This window comes from Schistocerca serialis, chromosome 1, assembly GCF_023864345.2.
Source record: "Schistocerca serialis cubense isolate TAMUIC-IGC-003099 chromosome 1, iqSchSeri2.2, whole genome shotgun sequence".
Taxonomy (NCBI): Eukaryota; Metazoa; Arthropoda; class Insecta; order Orthoptera; family Acrididae; genus Schistocerca; species Schistocerca serialis.
Window position 1 is genome coordinate 673,617,564 of NC_064638.1, and position 24,804 is coordinate 673,642,367.

The window sequence follows — 24,804 nt, forward strand, 5'->3', positions numbered from 1 at the left end:
AAAAAAGGGAAAAATAAAACAGGCCAAAATGAACTAAATCCACTTGTGTAGTTAGCTACAATAATTCAACGGGTGCTATCCTTGTAACCACCCCCGGTGTAAAACCTGTCCCATGCACCCTCCCATATATATATATATATATATATATATATATATATATATATATATATATATATATATATATATATATATATATATATATATATATATATATATATATATATATATATATATATATATATATATATATATATATATATATATATATATATATATATATATATATATATATATATATATATATATATATATATATATATATATATATATATATATATATATATATATATATATATATATATATATATATATATATATATATATATATATATATATATATATATATATATATATATATATATATATATATATATATATATATATATATATATATATATATATATATATATATATATATATATATATATATATATATATATATATGACTTACCGAACGAAAGTGCTGGCAGGTTGTTAGACACACAAACAAACACAAACATACACACAAAATTCAAGCTTTCGCAACAAACTGTTGCCTCATCAGGAAAGAGGGAAGGAGAGGGAAAGACGGAAGGAAGTGGGTTTTAAGGGTGAGGGTAAGGAGTCATTCCAATCCCGGGAGCGGAAAGACTTACCTTAGGGGGAAAAAAGGACAGGTATACACTCGCACACACACACATATCCATCCACACATACAGACACAAGCAGACATATTTAAAGACAAAGAGTTTGGGTAGAGATGTCAGTCGAGGCAGAAGTGTAGACGCAAAGAAGTTGCTGAAAGACAGGTGAGGTATGAGTGGCGGCAACTTGAAATTAGCGGAGATTGAGGCCTGGAGGATAACGAGAAGAGAGGATATACTGAAGGGCAAGTTCCCATCTCCGGAGTTCGGATAGGTTGGTGTTGGTGGGAAGTATCCAGATAACCCGGACGGTGTAACACTGTGCCAAGATGTGCTGGCTGTGCACCAAGGCATGTTTAGCCACAGAGTGATCCTCATTACCAACAAACACTGTCTGCCTGTGTCCATTCATGCGAATGGACAGTTTGTTGCTGGTCATTCCCACATAGAATGCATCACAGTGTAGGCAGGTCAGTTGGTAAATCACGTGGGTGCTTTCACACGTGGCTCTGCCTTTGATCATGTACACCTTCCGGGTTACAGGACTGGAGTAGGTGGTGGTGGGAGGGTGCATGGGACAGGTTTTGCATCGGGGGCGGTTACAAGGATAGGAGCCAGAGGGTAGGGAAGGTGGTTTGGGGATTTCATAGGGATGAACTAACAGGTTACGAAGGTTAGGTGGACGGCGGAAAGACACTCTTGGGGGAGTGGGGAGGATTTCATGAAGGATGGATCTCATTTCAGGGCAGGATTTGAGGAAGTCGTATCCCTGCTGGAGAGCCACATTCAGAGTCTGGTCCAGTCCCGGAAAGTATACTGTCACAAGTGGGGCACTTTTGTGGTTCTTCTGTGGGGGATTCTGGGTTCGAGGGGACGAGGAAGTGGCTCTGGTTATTTGCTTCTGTACCAGGTCGGGAGGGTAGTTGCGGGATCCGAAAGCTGTTTTCAGGTTGTTGGTGTAATGATTCAGGGATTCCGGACTGGAGCAGATTCGTTTGCCACGAAGACCTAGGCTGTAGGAAAGGGACCGTTTGATGTGGAATGGGTGGCAGCTGTCATAATGGAGGTACTGTTGCTTGTTGGTGGGTTTGATGTGGACGGACGTGTGAAGTTGGCCATTGGGCAGGTGGAGGTCAACGTCAAGGAAAGTGGCATGGGATTTGGAGTAGGACCAGGTGAATCTGATGGAACCAAAGGAGTTGAGGCTGGAGAGGAAATTCTGGAGTTCTTCTTCACTGTGAGTCCAGATCATGAAGATGTCATCAATAAATCTGTACCAAACTTTGGGTTGGCAGAGTTGGGTAACCAAGAAGGCTTCCTCTAAGTGACCCATGAATAGGTTGGCGTACGAGGGGGCCATCCTGGTACCCATGGCTGTTCCCTTTAATTGTTGGTATGTCTGGCCTTCAAAAGTGAAGAAGTTGTGGGTCAGGATGAAGCTGGCTAAGGTAATGAGGAAAGAGGTTTTAGGTTGGGTGGCAGGTGATCGGCGTGAAAGGAAATGCTCCATCGCAGCGAGGCCCTGGACGTGTGGAATATTTGTGTATAAGGACGTGGCATCAATGGTTACAAGGATGGTTTCCAGGGGTAACAGATTGGGTAAGGATTCCAGGCGTTCAAGGAAGTGGTTGGTGTCTTTGATGAAGGATGGGAGACTGCATGTAATGGGTTGAAGGTGTTGATCTACGTAGGCAGAGATACGTTCTGTGGGGGCTTGGTAACCAGCTACAATGGGGCGGCCGGGATGATTGGGTTTGTGGATTTTAGGAAGAAGGTAGAACGTAGGGGTGCGGGGTGTTGGTGGGGTCAGGAGGTTGATGGAGTCAGGTGAAAGGTTTTGCAGGGGGCCTAAGGTTCTGAGGATTCCTTGAAGCTCCGCCTGGACATCGGGAATGGGGTTACCTTGGCAAACTTTGTATGTGGTGTTGTCTGAAAGCTGACGCAGTCCCTCAGCCACATACTCCCGACGATCAAGTACCACGGTCGTGGAACCCTTGTCCGCCGGAAGAATGACGATGGATCGGTCAGCCTTCAGATCACGGATAGCCTGGGCTTCAGCAGTGGTGATGTTGGGTGTAGGATTAAGGTTTTTTAAGAAGGATTGAGATACAAGGCTGGAAGTCAGAAATTCCTGGAAGGTTTGGAGAGGGTGATTTTGAGGAAGAGGAGGTGGGTCCCGCTGTGACGGAGGACGGAACTGTTCCAGGCAGGGTTCAATTTGGATGGTGTCTTGAGGAGTCGGATCATTAGGAGTAGGTTTAGGATCATTTTTCTTCGTGGCAAAGTGATACTTCCAGCAGAGAGTACGGATGTAGGACAGTAAATCTTTGACGAGGGCTGTTTGGTTGAATCTGGGAGTGGGGCTGAAGGTGAGGCCTTTGGATAGGACAGAGGTTTTGGATTGGGAGAGAGGTTTGGAGGAAAGGTTAACTACTGAATTAGGGTGTTGTGGTTCCAGATTGTGTTGCTTGGAATTTTGAGGTTTTGGAGGGAGTGGAGCTGGAAGTGGGAGATTGAGTAGATGGGAGAGACTGGGTTTGTGTGCAATGAGAGGAGGTTGAGGTTTGCTGGAAAGGTTGTGAAGGGTGAGTGAGTTGCCTTTCCGGAGGTGGGAAACCAGGAGATTGGATAGTTTTTTGAGGTGGAGGGTGGCATGCTGTTCTAACTTACGGTTGGCCTGTAGGAGGATGCTCTGAACAGCCGGTGTGGATGTGGGAGAGGAAAGATTAAGGACTTTTATTAAGGATAGGAGTTGACGGGTGTGTTCATTGGCTGAGTTGATGTGTAGGTGAAGGATTAGGTGGGTGAGGGCAATGGATTGTTCAGTTTGGAACTGGTATAGGGACTGAAAGGGTTGCAGCCAGAGATGGGAACTTTAAGTGTGAGGCCTTTGGGGGTGATGCCAAATGTCAGACAGGCCTGAGAAAATAGAATATGGGAGCGTAATCTGGCTAGGGCGAAGGCATGTTTGCGGAGGGAATGTAAATAAAACTTAATGGGGTCGTTGTGGGGGTGTTGTGAGGGTGACATGGTATTAGAAGGTGGAAAGTGTAACATGAGGTGAAATGAAAATAAAAATAAAAATATATGGGGAGAGATAAAGGTGAACCGGAAAATAACTGGAGAATGAAAAAAGGCGAAAAGGTGTTGGTTACAGCTGGGCTATGTTGGACTTGGGTTGGTAGACAACGATGTGCATAAAGGTTAGGTGGTTGTGTTGCCGCCAAAACACGTAAAAGGACAGGGAAATTCGGGAAAATTTCGAAAAAACTGCGTGTAGTATATTAAAAGGAGTGGTATTGTGGTGGCAGATTATGAAAATGAGGCTAACAATTGTCTGACGAAGAAATAATGGCGTTAAAACCTGTGGGAAGCGGCTAAAAATGATCAGTGATATATATGATCAGTGATAGATATATATATATATATATATATACTGTCAACTAGATCTGGTCAATTTATAGTGCAAAGCATCCAGACTTCATTGTTCTCTATCCATTTTAGTGCTAACAGTGTTCCATATGACTTGAATTGTGTTTCCCCATTTTTCAGTTTGTTGGGCAGTTGTGGTGAATGTTTCCAGTATATGAGTACTACTCCCTTGGCATTCTTACATTTCTCATGGAGACATAGGAACAAATCAGGGCTCGAATACAAACTGTATGAATAAATGGTATGATCTTTATTGAGATGTGACAATAACAAACTCACCACAACACTGCCTGATTTTCCCCAATCAGCATTTTCAGATTCTGTGTCTGTGGCTGTACCATTGTAGACAATGTTATCTAGAATATAAATGCTTTGTGCTTTATAAAGCACAAATTTTTTAATGGCAAAATGGGTATGCTTCTTCAGTATATGTTGTCTAACCCTCGCAATACCAGGAGGGGTGAGAGGGGGAGGACGTTTTACTTTATGCTCACCTTCTGAAAATCTTGTAATCTAGTCACGTACTTTATATTTTAAATTAAAATAAAATATTAATTATTTTCACCAATTTCATATATTAGATTCCATAATTATCTTGAATTTTTCAATTAAATGTAATATAAAACCAGTTTCAGCAATTTACTATGCCATCTTTAGGCCCCCAGCAGATGTGTAGGAAAATTCTACCTCGGCTGTGATCAACCAATCTAACAGTCCGCAGAAGAGGGTTGAAGTGATTGCTATAACAAAAATCTACTAATACCGGTATTGCTGGCCCCTGCATTCATCACAACCGAGGTGGAATCTTCCTACACATCAATCTGCGGCATGAAGATGATGTATTAAAATGTTGAAACTGGTTGCCAAACAAAATAAGGTTGGAAAATAGACAGGTGAAAGGTGTTTAATGTGACATCCAGAGTTTTTTAGGTCTTCTAACATCTTTATTTCAGTGAGCTCCTTAGCCCTTTGGTGAGTGCGCCTAGCAGTTAACCATAGGACTTAGTTTTTTGTTAGTCTCACAGATAGTGTTAGAGTTGAGTGCACGTCCAAATATGATTTTTTTATTCATAACATGTGTTATCACTTACTACATTTGTACAATTAATTCTTACAGCAGTTTGGTCTCTATTCTTGTTAGGAATGTGACTGTTGTGTTTGTGGTGTGTTTGCTGCCGTGTGCCTTGTGATGTAAGTATTTTCTATACTTGCAAGTTTCTTTTGCTTCAAGGCAATCTTTCTTTTATTTTATGGCAACGAAAATAATCAGTTATTGATAATATAATAGAAATGGATAGATAAAAAAAATCCACTCACCAACTGGCGGCAGGGGAAAACACACACACACACACACACACACACACACACACACACACACACACACACAAGTATTTAATGTTTACAGGCTTTCGGAGTCAGTGGCTCCTTCTTCTGGCAGAAGAGTTGAATGGGAAGGGAGAGGGAAAGGGGTACATTTCAGAAAAGTCACCCTGAATCCTAGGTAGGGGAGACTTACCGGATGGGATGAGAAGGAAAGACTGATTGTTGGGGACTGCACCAGAAAAGATTTGAAAACCTGAGAGCTTAAAGGTAGAAGACTGTGTAATATGTACGACAAAGATTACTACTAAAACATCGTGGACAAGTTAATAAGAGAGAAAAGCTAAATGCATTGTATGTAACAGAGGTGGGAGGGCAGTCACTGAAAAATAGACAAGTCAGAAAATGAAAAATGTTGAAAACTAAAATGGAGTAAAGAAAGGAGTAGTTACTGTCAACAAATGCTGAGATGGAAGGAATTATCATAAATGAAGGTCAGATGGGTGGCGAGAATCAAGGACATGTTGTAGTGCTGGTTCCCACCTGTGGAGTTCTGAGAAACTGGTGTGTGGAGGAAGAATCCAGATGGCACGTGTGGTGAAACAGGCACCATGGTCATGATTGTCACATTGTAGAGCATGCTCTGCAACACGATATTGCCTGTTGCCAATGTGCACCCTATGCCTACGCCCATTCATCCCTACTGATAATTTGGTGGTAGTCATACTTATGCAAAAGACTGAACAGCATTTACATAACAGCTGGTATATGACATGTCGTTTCACAGGTGCCTCTCCCTTTGATAGTATATGTTTTGCCAGTTACAGGTTTGGAATACGTGGTGGTAGAAGGGTGCATAGGGCAAGTCTAGCAGCAAGGACAGTCAAAGGAGTAGGAGCCATAGGGTAGGGAGATGGGCACAGAAGGAGCATAGGATCTGGCAAGGGTATTGCGGAGATTGGGAGGGCGACAAAAAGTTATTTTAGGTATGGTGGCCAAAACCTCGGACAGATGGATTTCATTTCAGGTTGTATGTTTTTAGGAAGTCATGGCCTGACTGATAAACTCAAGACCAGGATAATACTGGGTGTGCATGATTTTAGGAAGTCATGGTCTTGTTGAAGTAGCTGATTGATACATTCAAGACCAAGACAATTCTGGGTGTTGCATGATTCTGAATAGCTTTTCCTTTATTTTAGTATGTAATGAATATTCATACTGTATCAAAGTTCTCATATCAATTTTCATTATTTTAAAAATATCTGATATAATTTTGCAACAATATGTTCTGGTACTTTTACAAACAGGTTTCATTAAGTCTCATAATAGTGTGGAAATGGAGGAAAAATAGGCATTTTAGAGACACTGTGAAATGGTACATCATGAAGACTATGAGGAAGTATTACAAGAATTTTCAGAAGAAGAATTATCAGAATTGTTGGATTCATGTGAATTTGAATTGGAAGAGGAAGTAATTGAAGACCAAAAAACACAGTAGTGACTGAACAATCAACAGAGGGAACAGATGTCCACATGGCTGGAAAGGAGTGACAACAAGCAGATGATTACCATTCTTACATAGGAAAAGAAGAAAATCCTCTTTGGATGTATGGACCACTTCCTCCTTCTTCTAAAATCAAATTCAAGAATATCCTAAAAGTTTTTCCAGGTCCAAAAGAAGTGCTAAAATTACAGAAAAAGAAATTGACGTGTTTCACCCATTTCTTATTGATGAGATGATGACAACATTGTGGAAAATACAAACTGACCCATTCAAAACAGTAAAAGAACTGAGGTTCAGTATTTCAGAGAACAATACTGCAGACACCACAAAACCAGAGATAAAGGCTATTTTTGTGCACTATATCTAATACATATAAAAAAGAAGGACACACAAGTTGCTGAGAACTGTTAGATTCAGATAGCACACGAATGATTGTTTAGTGAGCTCTCTTCAACTATACACCTTTCACTTTCTGCTTCGAGCACTTATGTTTAATACCTGGGCAACCAGAATGAGAGAAAACAAAGCGATAAACTAGCACCTATTTGAGGCTCAGGTCAAGAATTTGTTGACAAGTGTCTTGATCACTCAGTACAGCCCTAATAAGCCTGCAAAATATGGGATCAAGATTTATGCCTTGTGTGATGCCAGAACATTTTATACTCTAAACTTTGAAATTTACTGTAACAAGCAGGTGCCAGGGCCCTAAGTGAAGTCTAACGAGCTTGATGCCACTGTACAAACATCAGTGATACCAACTGAGAAAACAATCAGAAATTGTACAACTGATAATTACTACAGTAACTGCCATCTGGCTGAAAATCCCCTCAGCAAAGGACTGACTACCTCGGGAATCATGAATAAAATTAAAATAAATTAAATAAAATTAAATAATCATGCCTCTTTGGATTTCAAGAGGATTTTTGTATGGCCGCAACTGTTCCTAAAAAGAACAAAACTGTGTTTTTTTTTTTATCAACAATGCACAGTACAAATGTAATACGTCAAGAGACTAAGAAATCGAGAGTGAATCTGGACTGAAATTTACCAAAGGAGTAGACACTAGAACATATGTGCTCATCAAACAGCACTTCCAGAATTATGAAAAAATGGCCACTTGCAATTTCCTAGATACCTTGATATTACTGGGATAAATGCAAACATTACTTTCAAATTCAACAACATTGGTACTAAAGAAAGAAGACGAATCTTTTTTTAACATCTTGTTCTTGGCTTGATGGAAGAACATTTGTATCAATGAGTGTTACTTCAAATACTTCCCAAGATATTTATGCCTTCTTGACCAAGTTTAGTCACAAAAAAGAGCAGACCAAGGTACTCACAAAGTATGGAATTTGTTACATATGTGGCAGGCATAAAAACAACAGAATAAAAAGAGAAAGTGTAAAATGCAAGAAATATTACAAGAAAGAAACATAGTGTCACAGCTACAAAATTTGTGCAATGTGAAAATGAGCTGCAGATGGAAGTTGACTAATTTATTCACAATCATAAACAGGCGTGGGAGTTTACGAGCACTCCCTTTCCTAATTTGTTCTCTTGCACTTTCTTTTCATGTGAATCAGTGCAATAAAGTGATATAATTACAAAAACGCATGAAGGAAACAAATAATATGGCACCTTATAATGACAATGATAGTTAATAGTGAAGGCAAGGAATAAATAAAAGATTATTTGTACAGAGACATGTAATGTCATGCTGTGTTTTCTTGATTATAATGCAGTTAGCAATTACATAAAAATTATTTTTCCTAAGGATAAAAATGTAATACTAATTGCGGTGTAAAAGCTGCAAAGAGCACACTCATGGAAATTTTAAGGGTTAATTACAGTGTCCCACAAAATTTCATTTCCTGATTATATCTGAGGCAGTGCTTAGCAACAGCTGGTTTGCTTAGTAGTAGTAGTCAAGTGTGTTATTAATGTTCTTTGCATCTTTCCTTAATTATCTGATCAGTCTGAACCACATACAACAGGTCACATTCACATGGAGTGACAGGTTTACACTGACTAGAATCCGAGAGTATTATTGGAACTAGTCGTGAATAAATGAAGTCATTCTGTAGGTTCTTCTCAGTCATGTCATCTATGTTTTTTTTTTTTTGCCCCCAAGAAAATAAAAGGTAATGTTATACATTTATTTCACAGAATGGTTTCAGTGTCTAATGTGACTGATACCAGCTGAGAACTCTTCACTTCACAGGACTCATTATTAAGCATTTCCTATAACTGACACTCAGTTACTGTGATAATATGCATCCCAATCAAATAAAAATAATATTCCATATACTAATTTTTATTTATAACATCTTAATGTGCAACAATGGAAAGGAAGTTCAGATGTAACGAAATAACAGTGCAGATGTATATTTTCTGAAATCCAAGCACTCAATATCAGATTTTTTGATAACTGGGACTGGGTGTAACGCACAAATTACAAGTAACACACCCTTGACTAAATCAGGGCGAAGGGCACTCGTAGTTTTTTTAAAAAAGGAAAGCTGTTCTGCTAATCGTGAGAATAGGGGTTTTGTTTCGTTATCAATTTGTAAAGTTATATGGGCAGTTTGGATCGCATATTCCTTAGTGATTAACCCGTGTGAATAAAAGAATTCAATTACCAGTGTCGGAACTAAGTGTCACAGACAGAAATATTTTCGAATAACGGGGAGTTAATTCTATGGTCAAGATGTTTCGCGCAAGATTTCAGCTTGGGACTCAGTGCTTAACGGGAGGCGACTATATTTCGCCAGTTAACAACATACAATTCCGTCACTATTATGAGCGAAAATATTATCGCAGTTCTGGGCAGGGTAGAATTAAACATCTATAAATCATTCTCCCAGAAAGTAACATTATATTGGCTATTCATTCACTGCCACTAAATTTTCGGCTAATGAAACAATGGTTCACCTCGAATATAGCTACTCTCTAATCGGTACAAGTTCGGACTTTTGGGCTAACAAAAACTTGTTTCACCGTCTGTAGTTCGTGAAGTAAAATTCCGAAATCGTCTGACTTGACAAGACGCTTCTAGTTGGTATTTTCACTGCAAAAGTAATAATTCATGTACGGAAAGATCATTATTGCAGTTACTGCAAATTTGAAACACATTCCTGAAATACGACGAAACCGTGATTCCGTTTTACTCTTATTTCATCTACACTTCATCCTTCTCCTCAGTTCTCTGTATGCAATATGCTGTCAGACCGAACTTTTGAACTGGTATGTAGAAAAAGTATCGTCTAAAGTCTTCCTCTTTATTCTTGCCACATTTAGCGGTTAGTCTGTCTTCGTCGTGTACTACCAATACTATACTTCCATATCATACATTTTCCACATTGTGGTGTCTCTGGCAGGCTTTAAGATTATCTGTTTGATTCTCAATACTAAACTAATGTCCTGTCACGGCAATCACGCAATTCCCACGACGGAAAGCAGCACGCGCAAACTGATTGCGAGGTTCAACCAACTTGCCATCTGAAACGCTTATTTGTTTGGAGTGTTCTTATAAGAATTAATCTTTGCTGGTATATACCCTACTATTGAAGAATGTTTAGAACTATTTAAACACACGCGGCTGGTCATTGCAACGAGAAGATTGGAATGGGTCTTTTCTTCAATGGAAACTACATATTGGAGAACCAGACGAAAGGAGTTATACGTGCTTCCGCTAGATGGCAGCACCATTGAACTCCGCGGAATTTCACATTTCTCAATTATTTGTGTATGATGTTTTGCAAATATAGTAGTACTATTTTGACTCTCTATGCTAAGGAAGTATGCGGATTTGATTACAATTACATTTATGGGAAATCTCAACGAATTTTAATTATTGTGACATCGGTTCTCAGTACTACATGTTTCCTCGGACATTATATCTGCCTACTCTTAATCTGTACAATTCGTGCCTTAAACTAATGAGTAAGGAAAATATAGAGCCTTGGTGACGCTTGGCTCCGCTAGCCAAACTAGCACCATAAATTTTTGACGAGGTTCAGGTCGTCCCCTTGAGCAGCCTGTCTACTTTTACAGATTGCTCGGGTGACAGCGATCTACCTCAACAAAGTAATTAAACAAAGCTTAAGAAATCGGATCTACCAACAAACTGTGAAAAACGGCAGTTTAATATCGGATCTACTAACAAACTGTGAAAAACGGCAGTTTAATTAACTTATTGCCAACTGGCAGGGCACACAGCATTGTTTACGTAATCTATTGCACTCATTTGGCAGCAATTAAAATAAAGCCACACATGGCTATTATCTAGTAGGAGTATAACCAGTCTTTGTCACTATTCTCACAATTAAAAATAATAAGTGGCTCAGGGGGAGAGCTTTTCTGAATGTAACGCTTTTCCTTATGCTGTATTTCAGGAGAAAATCTACATCTACTAAAAGTGCAAACTAAGTTGACACTCGGGGCAGTGGCTGATGGGAAATGCCCTTACAGTCACTCCTCAACCAGTCACCACACTGAGTGACAACTTATTTTGTGCATATAGTAATCTGTGCTCCTACTTTTGTCTGACCTTAGTACTGACTTAAACAGCCAGTTACAGGGGAACTCGCCGTTTAACATGGATTCCAAATCGCAGTGCAACTAGGCATTTTTTTAAGTTAGCAAACGTTGCCAAAGGTGAAAGAGTGGTAGGTTATGCTAATAAAAACAACACAATTATCACTGCAACATTAGACTAGTTTGTGAGAAAATTCAAAGCGTTTAAATTCTGTTGGATATCCAGGTCTGAAAAGTACTACAAACACTTTATGACAATGCTGTTTTCTTTTGTTACTTTAATTATCACAGCATATTAAATGATAATGAGTACCATACAATTCGTGCAAAGGGTGCCTCTACTTAAAACTAAATGTTATCTACAATATACATCTGGAAATTTTTATGGAATCCAAGAATGCAACACAAGAAGTAGATTTCAGTAAGGAGTTCCAAAACGTAACAACTTTCCATGAACCAGCAGCTTGCTGTGGCATGCTAAATTAATACTCTATCTAAAGTGAAATGATGATTTGAAGATGTCACACTCACCTTGTGGTCTTTATGGCGTCCATAATCTATGCAAATAAAGCACATAAGTGGGCCTGGGATGGCCTGACACCCAGGCTCAAGGCATGCAAACTCAGCAATATGCGATGGGTGGGATGGACATTTTGGATGCTCAGGTGGTTTCTCAGAAAGTGGCACACGCTTGTGTCTTGCCAAAGTGCGGGTTGCATGTGTTTGCTCTGCACATTCTTCACAGAGGTGTGTGGTGCAAATTGTGCAGTACAGCACAGCAACATGTTGTTCATTCTCATCACAACTAACTGATAACTGCAAAGCAAGAAGCAAGACTTTATATGAAACACACAGCTCATAAACACCGAAAAATACATATAAATGATCAGTCATGTAATAGTTTTACTTCAGAAATACATTCCACGTATAAGTAGGTCTTATTAATGTTGAGTTTTAAGATAAAACGGTGAAATATAGTACAAGTATGTTAGCTTAATGTTCTGATTGAACAGTACAGCAACACCAGCTCTGTTGCATGCATACAAGTCTGAATGAGTAACACTCTGAAAAAAAGTACATTGTATGTATGTAAAGGAAAATGAAATTAACGAACCTGCCAATTTCTTATTATAATGCAAACATTGAATACATGTAAGGATAGCTCAAATGTCTTTACTTCATATACAGTGTGGGCACTTTTAACACTCGTCTCGATGCTCTGATGTCTAAGGGATCAGGTTACATCTCACAGTCTCAATACTACACTATTGTTTTCTCTTTCCAACCAGAGAAGGTACATAATATGTATGGCTATGAATATTTGGCACAATATTCTCAATTCATTGAATAACATTCTTTAAAGAATGTTACTGTGTCAAAACCAATACACAATCTTCTCAAGCTTTTATCACATCTGGAACACACTAAAATGACATCAGGCAACTAGAATATGTATGCTATTCCTTTCTTAATACATTTTCAATATCACATATTTGATTTAGTCGGGGTAATATTCTACGACACATCATGCTACAGTTTTGCAAACAGCTATCATTACATGAAAATCTTACTTCCTACCACTTGGTGCTATTACTCTCACACAAATGGTTTCCACATACACTGATGGGAATGGAAAGTGGTACACCATCAACACCTCGACAGAATACTACCACACTGATACTTAAGCATTTTCGTTCTTGTGGGAGATGTTGAACAAAATGGAATTTCATCTTTATGTGAGCTTATTTCCAGTAAAAAAAAAAAGGGCATTCCTACGGATGAAGAATGGTGTGAGTACATGATAGCTACTGGGTGTGCCTAAGGTCATTGGAACTTTCCAAGTGGAGATCATAACACAGCATGCCCTGAGGATGGGCACACGCAGCTTTTTGCCACCTTTCAGACTTCCAGAATGGTCCAATTTTTCTAACACGTAACACAGTCAGTTGGCTGTATAGCAAATGACAGCAGAACAAATGCTGATGAGATGGACTCAGTACAATCGTGTGGTAAAAAACCTACCACAGTTCAGTTTCTGTGTTGTTTCGACAACTGAAGATGTAAAGCTTTATGTGTCACTGTGAAGAATAGCCCTTTGTGAGGAACTTCACTCCAAATCTCCACTGAATGCTTGCTTGGGAAATGGTTGAGTTGGACCTCCATTTACTGGCAGCAGCAATTCCTGTTGCATTTGAGGCAAACTGCCCTCCATGAGGGGTGACACTTGTCCACAGCCCTTGCCCATAAGCATATTTTTACAAACACTGCTCTTATGCCATATACTACACTATACCTTCTGACATAATGAATAGTCCATGTTGATATGCCAACAAATCTGCCAATTTCATTCATGCAGAAGTCATGATCATATTCAAACATGTTGAAACATGTTACTCTGCCAATTCCCTATAAATGATTACAACATACACTGATAAGCTAAAACATTATGACAATTTCCCACCATGAAATTGGATGCCGCCTGGTGGTGCTGCAGATAAATGGGGGATCAGCCTAGCAAAGATAGGGGGCTGCAAATGGGGAAATCCACTGAGATATGTGACTTTGACAAAGGGTAGGTTATTATTATGCAAAGACTGTGAATGAGCACCTTGAAAATGGTGAAGCTGGTCGAATGTTCACTTGCTATTGTCGTGATCATCTGTGGAAAGAGGTAGAAGGACAATGAAACAACCACTAGGTGCTAAATGGTTGGATGTCCATGACTCTGCGCAGAATTTGGGGTTCGGAGGCTTGTTTGCTCTGTAAGGTAGGAGAGATGGTGATCTGTTGCATCTTTAACAAAAGAGCACAATGCTGCTGCAAGCACAATTGTTTCAGAGCACATCGTTCATTGTACTTTGTTGAATATGGAGCTCCACAGCAGAACACCCCTACATGTTCACATGTCAACCTAATGACATCATCAATTACGACTGCAGTGAGCATGTGACCATTGGGATTCAACCATCGATCATTGGAAATGTGTCAGCTCTTTGAGTGAACCACATTTTTGCTACACTATGTTCATGGTCATCTCCATGAATGCAGTAATGGAGTTGAATGGTGGCTCGAAATGTACAGTTCCTCATGGACGTATGGTGGTGGGTGAAGTAAAATGCTATGGGAGACATTTTCCTGTATTTGCATGAGACCTGTGGTTGTAACTGACTGTGTGTGTGTGTTTTGGTGCTTGCGAGTGCTCAACAACGAAGTTATCAGGGTAGTAATAGATGACATACTGACGGCTGTGAAAGTCTGCCAAGGAGATGTCATCTTTCAGTAGTATAACTGTCTGTGTCTCAGAGCCAGAGCATACTACAGTGGTTTGAGGAGTATTATAGTGAACTCTTGTTGATGTCTTAGGAACTAAATTTGCCTGATGTAAACACTATGGAACCCATCTGGGTCACTATCAGGAGCCATCACCGCATATGCTAATCAGTGGTCCATTATTTATACGAATTACATAATGACTTGTACACAGATATCTAATGCTGCATACCTCTGCCAACCTACCAATAAACTGTCGGAAACCTGATAAGCTATTAGGCTGGTGGCCATAATGTTTTGGCTATTAGCGTACACACAACCATCACGATTTACATCAGTGGTGGCAAGTGATGTGACTTCTTGATACCAGTTTTCATCATCTACAGTGCTCCAAAGCCATCGGCATACGCTTTAAAGGGGTGATTACTATTTTGTCTTGTGAGCCTAGGAAAGCGCTGATTCAATTAGATATGAAGAATAGGAACAATGAAGCTGCTAGTTGTTAACAGAACAGAAATCAATGGATGCCCTTTTATAGCTGTCAATGGCAACGAAATTTGGTTTCTTGTATTGATAGCTCTCACAAAATATTCAACCACTGTCTGAGGTGTCTCATGTGTTGTCCCAAAGCATATCTGTTTTGATATGGACATTATGGATGACGTGGTGCCTATGTGATAAGGACCACCTACAAACTGCTGTGCTTGTAAGGATCTGGGTGATTGATTTATTGAATTTGAAGCTCCTAACAGTACTTTCTTAAGCTCTCATTAACTGCATATCAGTGGGCTACTACATACTTGCAGCCCAACTCAATACGTGACAAGGGTCCTCCAGATGGCATATCCCCGAACAGTAAACACTCTGCTCACTTATTCATGATTACCAAGAGTCATTCTTCATCCAGTAAGGGACATCCTGATTACCTAGTGTCACTCTTCAGTCAACAAGAAACAAACTGACTGTTAAAATCTGGAGAGGACTATGGAACATATCTTAGCATCTTTGAGAATTTGGCCAGTGATACTGTTCACCATGTTTTGACTCCTTATTTCTTTTGTTCAGACAACCCCACTAACTTATAATGTAAGCTGACAGCTTAACAGAATCTCCTTGGCAAACTTATCTTACAAGAACTGTTATGTTTGGTGAAGAGATCCAGACAGGAAAGTATTCATTACAGTACAGATAAAAGCAAATGTAGTAGAGAAAAATGGACAGGCAACATTAGTGCAGAAAAATTAAAGCACAAACCTTCCTTATTTAGGGGCACTCTGTAAACTTAAAACTCCTGGGCGAGCTTGAATTAGATCTGCTAAGTCAATTTTGTACACTTATGTCCACAAGCAGGACAAAAGGATGGAGAGTTGGTTAATGAGGTTCTCGAATACCTACTGACCTCACGTGATAAGTAAATAAGAGTATACCCTACATTGAAAACATGACACAGTAGTTGAGACTGCTGATATATAATAGTACAATGGCACTCAATGTGGAGGTATTTGGTTCAAATCCTGGTGGTGGCACAAAATTTTATCACCAACAAAAACAAAAAAAAATATTAAACCCCCTCTGGTTTGCTCCGCACTCTAGTGTTTTGCTTTGCCCTTGTCTTCTTTGACCTTCAAAGTTTCTTTCTCCCTTGTTTTGGTTTATACTTCATAAGTGACTTTAGTGTTTTGGTTTCTCTCTTTCTTATCACATGCTGGTTTCTTTTGTTTGTCACTGTTTCTTCTTTCAGATTAAATATGTATCATTCTTTCCTGGTATCTTCATTTCTCTTCATATCAAGTTGCTCATGTATTGCTGATTACCAAGTGTCATTTTTCATCCAGCAAGGCACAAACTGCCTGTTCAGATCTAGAGAAGACTATGGAATGTATATCAACAACTTTGAGAAGCTGGCCAGGGATATGGTTCACCATGTCTTGAATCTTTTTTACCTTAACTTGAGTAATCCCACTTGGCAGCCCTGAAAACTGCCAGCCTGACAAGACTTGTCTTTGGCAGCTTTATTTTACGTGTGCAATTCTATCTGGTAAAAGTATCCAGACAGAAAAGTATAAATTAAAATGCAGATAAAAATAAGTGTAGCAGAGCGAAATGTAAACATCTTTACACTTTTTATCCTTTTAATATGATTTTTAGTTAAATGTCCATACAATAATGTTGGTGAGTGCAAACTGCCATTATGTTCTATAATTTAAGTACTGTATATTAGGCCTACCTGATATTTTTGAAATGCCACTAAAGTGTGCCACATATACAGTACTAGAATTTCTGTAGCTGTATACTCATTTTATCATCGTATGCTGCCTTGGCAGCCAGAGATGGTGGTCGTGTGTGTGTGTGTGTGCTTTTTTTTTCTCTCTGTTCTGATGAAGAGCTGCTTGACTGAAAGTTTTGTTTGACAGTTTTTCTGTAGTGTCAATCTGCGACTCGACATCTCCGCAATTTGTTAGTAATTATACAGAACATAAGTGGTTCACAATCTCTAAATACCATCACTTTAGTTTTTGACATGGAAGATATCTAAATTATACTCTTCTGTCCTTTTCACAAACTGGTACAGCCTATACTATCTGCAAAAAACATTGTATTTAAAGTAGCATTATTTGTTTTGAAATGTAATTTCTGCCTTTAATGTTATTGTCAACATATGGATTACAGAGACTAGGTGATGGGATGGCATTCTTAGCATAGGATCTATCTTATTTCAGCCTGTGTCATTTCATTTAGCCTAAAATTTTAAAGTATGTTCTCTTATATATGCTTTGTATTACTGTTGCTTAATGCTGTGGAATATCCATCTACAGTAAAACTTGAAAATATTTTCTCTGCTCACTTTATCAAGTAGATAGCTTTATTACGACAAATCCTATACCATTGTAAAACAATCCCTTGTTGAATAAGTAAATATCAGATTTGACTTTTGCTGCTATATGCATTAAAGAGGTGGAAAGTAATGGCGTCTTTCTGTTGGGCGTATGTTACTATTCTCTAATAGGACAACATAATTGCAGAAAGAAACATCATACAACTGGGCTGAAGCAGATTGTTCAGCATTACAAGCCATCTACCTCATCACTAGGATGTACACAGTACATCTTGAGGCTTTTGGCAAGTCTAGACTATTCTTATGACCAAGGTGTTCACAGTGAGGTGCCGAGTACGTTTCACCATCAGGAATAATGGTGGTCACACACGAGTGCCCAAAGCCTATAGTAACTGAGGAGTCGTGGTGCCACTTGGGTAATTCAGATTTTCCTAAATCAAATGGAGCCTGTAGTTATTGAGCTCCCTGAGTGATCACCTTTCAGCATTGCCAGGTAGCAACTGTAGTTTATATTCCTATATAAAAAAAAACTACATGTACAATGAGCGTTACTACTCAAATTAAGGCGCGTATTCAGCAAATCTGATTTATGGATTGTTTCAATTTTCTCTTGGTCAAATGCGTACTGGAGTGGAAAATAATTTTAATTGTACAGAAATGGCTTGGAAAATTGTTAGCCTATTTTAAGTGGTTGAAAAATTCAAATCTGTATTTAATAACTATGTGAATACAACTGACTGTGGTTGATATGCTGAAAAAATGAACTGAACAAAAATCTGTTACACCTGTATGTGGTAAATTACAAATAAATCACGTCAGAAAAATCTAACTAACCTGACGTTCCTTCTCAAGTAAATCGGTATTAAATGAAAGATTTCCCCGCTCTTGTGAATTTTGCAGTCGTTCCAGCAGTTCTAACAATGCGAAGTTCTTCTTTAAGCCCCAGACTCCGGAATTTCCTGTGAATTGGAAACTATAGTTAAGTATTCTAAGTATGAATTTATAATCACAATAGTGAAGGATACTCACCAACAGGCGTTGGCTGTCTATCAAAGGGGCACTGTATGACATTATCTCTCAAAGGAAGGCGAAGGAGACAAGAATGACATACCGTATGACCACAATGCAACAATCGAGGTACTTTGTCTCCTTGCAAGCCGAAAACGTCCTCGCAAACCCGGCATTCGAGTACCTGAGAAAGATAAATTCAATCTTCGACCTGTACCAAATTATACTCATGCTGTTACCTACATACAACTTCCCCGTAAAACAGAGAATCACTCACGTTAGCTTTCAATGGAGTCTTCTGAGATCTCATGATAGTGCATGCGTTAAAGTGATTTATCTCACTCGCCATGTCACCGTAAGTAAGTATAATTAAACAAAATCAATGAATAATCCCCATATTCAACACAATAAGAACTCCTCCGCAGCAGACGACACAATCTTTCATAATATTTACCACAACTGTAAATAAACACAAAAGACAGCCAACGTTATCACTTACCAAAGATCTCGTAATATTGGAAATATCCCATATGACAACAATGATGCATTTGTTAGGTAATATCGGAGACGAATAAAATAATCACTATTTCAGCGAATTGAATGAGTGTTATTTTTCGATTTACTTATAGATTAGATCTGCATTTGTTACGCATCTTCACTGAGGCCAAGAGATATTTTGAAGACCGTCAAATTACTACTGCTAATTTGAGAAAACTACACGTGAAGTCTAATTAACTAATCTTGTTATTATGCTTAAGTGCATGACTAATCTTAAGGAATTATATTTCATAAGCAGCAGTGTTTCTTCGGCCGGTTGAATTACAAATGGAATAATTTTTCTGCGTGGTGTTAGCACTATTTTGTATGGAAGAAAATAATTTACAAACGACAGCAACATCCCTAAATGACCTTAGTCATGATAATGAGCCGTCCTTGGGCCAAGGCCTGTTCCACACTTGGTTTTACACAGCCGTCGTATCCGCTACAGGCTTCTATCGCTTGCGGTGACACACTGACACATCTTTGACGGGTCTCGAGCTCTCGATACTGTCATGTAGGGGGCCGGCGTCCAGTTGTTAGCCACTGTTTGTAAACATCAGAATTAGCCGATCGTGAGAGGTGGACGTTGGAGCTAACTGGTGGTAAGGTACTTTATCTTATCGCTTGTTGTTGTTGGATTAACGATATGTATGGGAACAATAGTTTCCATTGTTTCTTCTGAATGTCACAGAATGCATAAAGTATTTAATACACAATGTCTCGCTCTTTTAACTCTGTTAAAATGTTGTTGTCACGATTAACAAGAATTTGTGATGGTCATAAATCGTGTCCTATAGTATTCTCGATCTCTCTACTTCTCACAGGCACCACGAAGGCCACGCAGTGGTTTTCTTAAGAAGTTAAATCTGTAAGCCGCATTCATAGTATTTCTTTTCGTACGCCCGTATCCTTTAAATTCTCGGGATTAAAAACAAAGTAATTTTAGTACTACAGTACTATGAATGCATTTCAGGCTCATTTTTGTGGAGTAGATCTTTGAGATAGCCTGATGAATCATCATGATGCAAACGATATTCTTACTGATGATACATTTAATTTGTGGTTGTGAATTAAGGTTTGAGTTCTAAGACGAAAAGTTATTATCTGTTACTAAATTATTATTATTATTATTATTTGCTTTTTCATTTAAGTCTATAGAAAAAACATCTAGAGCAAACAGTTAAGGTGAATCAGGTGAGCACAAGTAGACTAAAACTGTAAACAGTCCATTACATAGCTCCAGACTTCTAGGTATGAAAGATGAAGTTTCGAAAGTTATTTCAGCAAGTTTTGCGTAGAGATGCTGTGCCTTTCTTCTGGAGGACTTGTGAGTCATCATAGAACATAGTGTTGTTATGAATCTTTGTACTGGCACATGGGCTATGACTTGGAAGTAACACTACAGAGGCGACCAAATTCAGCATATGCATCCAAAAGTAATAATGCTTCAACAGTACAAAATTTTCTCACTGAAATGAGATACTGCAGAGAGGTTTGAATTTAACAGAGAACATTGGCAGGTATGTTTACTGATCAGAAAGTAAAGTACTAATAGTCGAAACCAGCCATGCCGAATGCCACAAACCGCCCTTGGTTATACAAGACACCAACCAAAGTGATACCTGGAGTGTATCTTCTATATCTCTCTCGGAGAAGTTTTCAGTATTGACCAAAGTGAATGGACACAATAATATTGTCTTAATATGTTATATCTTCCCTTACTGTGAATATTTTTCTGTATGTTGTATAAAATTGTAACCAAATCTTATATATGTAACCCTGATACAGTCTGTCCAGTCATGACTGGTAAATGACACAGACTAGTAATAAAGAATTAACTAGCCCCCCTCTGTTGCCATTTTGGCTGCTCTACAGTATAGTTGTTATAGCTACACAAGTGACTAAATGTAGTTTCACTACTACCAGAGAGCTCCTTCATTAAATAAATCTACAAATCTGCAGAATTAGCTACAGGAGATCACTTAGAAGCGGAGCGCACAGAATTTATTGGCATGTTAGATCAGTTGTATACTGATCTAACACACCAATAAATTCTGTGCTCTCAGAATGTTTCTATATTACACATGTGAAGCAGTTCATCAGTTTCACAGCTTATTACTGGTATATTTGAGTAGGACAACATAGAGCTTCAGAACTGAATCAAGGAATAAATTGTCACAGAGGATAAAATGTAACATATTCGTATAGCTTAACACACACACACACACATTAATTCATCCATACATCATGTTATGTAAAACTCATCAACAAGGGAAGCCTTCAGGAACAGGAAATAAGTCAAGGTATACATTAACTAAATTGGCAGTATTTGCCAGCTCAGATTATTTCAGATCAAACAGTACTGACTATATCTATTAAGTTACTGTATCAAGCGTAATTTATTTTCTCTTTTTTTTCATTGCTTTTAATTTTAATTAGAAAGAGGTTCCGCACTCATCACCATGTGAATACACCATGAATCCAATAGCAAGCACTTAAACAGAGTAGCTTAGAGTAATTTCACCAGTTTACACATGTGAAGCAGATCATCAGTGTTTCACAGAATATTACTGGTATGTATTTAACAGGAAACAAAAGGCGTAGTTGTGAAATACCTGTGAAGTAAGCAGTCAGTCTTCATCTGACTAGGAATTAATTACATGTGGAGTTCCTCAAGGTTCCATTGCCTTTTCTTGTGTACATTAATGACCTCTCATCAGTAACAGTGCCATACATTAAGTTTGTTTTGTTTGCAGTTGATACAAACATTGCAATAAGTAGCAAGTCAAGTACAGATTTAGAAATAGCTGCTAATCAAATTTTCACTGACATTGATAAATGGTTTAAACCTAATTCACTCTCATTAAACTTTGAGAAGACCTACTATAAGCAGTTCAGAACCTGTAAGAGACTTCCTTCCAGCATGTCTATAACATATAAAGACATGCAGGTTGAAGAGGTTGACAGTGTTAAATTTCTGGGATTTACAACTCGATAATATATTCGGTTGGGAAGGGCATACCACAGAATTGCTTAAGTGCCTAAACAGGTCTGTATTTGCAGTAAGAATTATGTCAGGTGTAGGAGATATAAATATAAAAAAAACTTGTATACTTTGCTTACTTTCATTTTATTTATGGGATCATGTTCTGAGGCAATTTGTCAAACAGAGCAAAAGTTTTTAATGTCCAAAAGCTTGCGATAAGAATCATTTGTGGTGTAAATTCAAGAACGTCATGTAGAAGCCTGTTTAAGGAACTTCGATTCTAACCACTGCTTTTCAGTATATTTATTCCTTAATGAAATTTGTTGCAAGTAATGCATCTGTTTCCAAACAATAGCTCAATACATAGCATCAACACTAGGAATAAGAACAATCTATGTAACAACCTAAAATCACTTACCTTGGTCCAAAAATGGGTCCAATATTCAGGAACACACATTTTCAATAGGAACTGCTAGCAACCATTAAAAACTTGGTTTCAGTTAAAGCACAGTTTAAACAGAGTTTGAAAGACTTTTTGGTAGGCAACTCCTTCTACTCTGTAGATGAATACCTTAACAGAGACTGTTAAGTCTCTTAGTCACAACAGTAAAGGTTAGGTATTTTGTATATGATAATTTTATTAATATTGCATTACAATGTTTCATTCTGGCAGGGTGTTAATTCTGTAAATATTAGCCGCTCCAGTTTACCACATTGTACTCACCTATTTCGACAATCTCCTGACAAATGATCAGGGTAGTAAGCATTATATTCAAATGTTTTATGTTATACTTTCTGACATGTTCCACACCTATGAGAATCTTCTCATTTTTTGGGTCTATGGAACAAAAACTGAATCTAATCTAATCTCTACACCTCAGAATGGCCAGAAAACTCTGAACCAACTATCATAGCAGCAAGTAATGGATATCCCAGCAGTTTTACTGAAATTTTATCGGACAGTCCATGTTGAATATTTTATTTACTACTATTTCTTATATTCAAAATTTTTGCTGAATACGAATTTCATGACATCAGCTGCAGTGGGTTTAGATGTGTTAGTCAAATGTTACATGAACGTTTGTCCTGGGCTGGGATTTGAACTTGGATTTCCCACTTATCGCAAGTGGTCACCTTAACCATTTTCGTTATCTAATCATGATCCAAATATCCATATGTCACTGACCACTTCCTTATATTGCAGTCTTCTTATGTAGCTATCCCTTTACGTTCACAACATTACTTGGTTCCTGTTAAGGGATAATGACACTACCACAAGGGACCAAGACCATTTTTATCATTGTATACCCTGTCTCGGCTTATGAAAATTATGTATTATTTGACTGTCAGCAGCTGTATGAAATATCATTACAAACTTTTCACTTAATGTGAATTTCATGACAGCTGCAGTGGATTTAAATTTATTACCAAGTTGTGACATATTGTTTCTGTTGTTGCTGTTCTGCTGAGCTTGATTATGGTGCTTACTTCATCAGCAAAGTGTACTACTTCTTGTTTATTAGTGTAAAATGGAATATCATTTATACATAGAAACTACACAAGTGGTCTCAGACTTGAAGCACATGGAGGCACTCAAAAGAAGATTCACGATGAGTGCTGCATGAACTGTCTAACATATCCCTCTGCTTCCCATCAGTTAAATATGAAGTGAACAATGTACTCATTGTACCTCAAAAGCACAGTCAAATGCTTTAGACAAGTTACAAATATATCCCAGTTGATGAAATCTTGTTGTTAAAGTAATTTAATACACAATCATTGAAATGTTAGACAGTACATTCCCTTTTGGAATCCAAATTGTGACAGATTCAGAATCTTACATTTGCAGATATGCTCAATAATTCAATACATTGACTTGTCCAAAATTTTTTCAAAGAACTTTAATAGTGAAATGGGTCGGTAGTTATATTGATCCTTGTACTTTCCTTAAAAAGGAATCTAACACTGGCATAAGTTAATCTGCCAGGAAAGAAACTACTGTAAAAGTGACACATTAAATATATATCTGATTACCACAGTTAAATCATAAGTGTATACTTTAACATTTCACATGCAAATATTTTTAATGCCCTGAGAATTTTTGCTTTTACGAGAGTTAATCGTGTTCTTGACTTCCTTGGAATAAGCTTGAGTGAGCTCAAATTCTCTGAATTGTTGAGGTACTGATTGGCACATGCAATGCAGTCTTTTTTCTTGTGAGCTAACCATACTGAATTTATCAGCTGCATTAAGAAAGTGTTAAAGCGAGCTGTTATATGTTCGGTGTCATTGACTATTCGATCATTATCTTTAGTTACTAGACCATTGTGTTCCCAGATAGATTTTTCTGATTCCCTTGTGACTATTTTCCATATTCAAACTCACTGGCAGATTAAAACTGCGTCGGACCGGAATTCGAACAAGACCGTTGTCTTTTACTGGAAAGCGCTCTACCTATTGAGCTATCCTAACACTCAGTGTCCTGCTCTCCCAGCTTTATTTCCATCAGGATCTCATCTCCTTCTTTCCAAATTTCACAGAAGTTCTCCCACATACCTTGCTGGTCGAGGACTCCCAGAAGAAAGGATGTTGCAGAGATGTGGCTTAGTCACGGTGAGGGAGAATTGCTTCCAGAATGAATTTCCACTCTGCTGTAGTTTGTGCAAACCCATAGGCTGTGGCCAAG

The 24,804-nt window shown here is 38.3% G+C and overlaps 2 protein-coding genes and 1 non-coding gene across 3 annotated transcripts in view; 2 read left to right on the forward strand and 1 right to left on the reverse strand.

Annotated features, from left to right (window-relative positions):
• The window catches only part of LOC126480110 (E3 ubiquitin-protein ligase TRIM23-like), a 68,449-nt gene extending 48,840 nt beyond the window's left edge, over window positions 1-19,609 (reverse strand). The window contains exons 1-5 of the mRNA XM_050103839.1: window positions 19,502-19,609; window positions 18,870-19,051; window positions 18,614-18,776; window positions 18,419-18,543; window positions 12,010-12,294 (exon numbers count right to left, since the gene is read on the reverse strand). Of these exons, the coding sequence (XP_049959796.1) occupies window positions 12,010-12,294; window positions 18,419-18,543; window positions 18,614-18,776; window positions 18,870-18,941 (645 nt within the window). The 5' untranslated portion in view covers window positions 18,942-19,051; window positions 19,502-19,609. The remainder of the gene's footprint in view (window positions 1-12,009; window positions 12,295-18,418; window positions 18,544-18,613; window positions 18,777-18,869; window positions 19,052-19,501) is intronic.
• Window positions 10,868-11,022, forward strand: LOC126424286 (U12 minor spliceosomal RNA). The gene has a single exon (XR_007576159.1). It is a non-coding gene; the product is annotated as a U12 minor spliceosomal RNA (small nuclear RNA).
• Window positions 19,586-24,804, forward strand: part of LOC126480094 (choline transporter-like 1) — a 186,459-nt gene continuing 181,240 nt past the window's right edge. The window contains exon 1 of the mRNA XM_050103838.1: window positions 19,586-19,734. The gene's annotated coding sequence lies outside the window, so the exon portion shown is untranslated. The remainder of the gene's footprint in view (window positions 19,735-24,804) is intronic.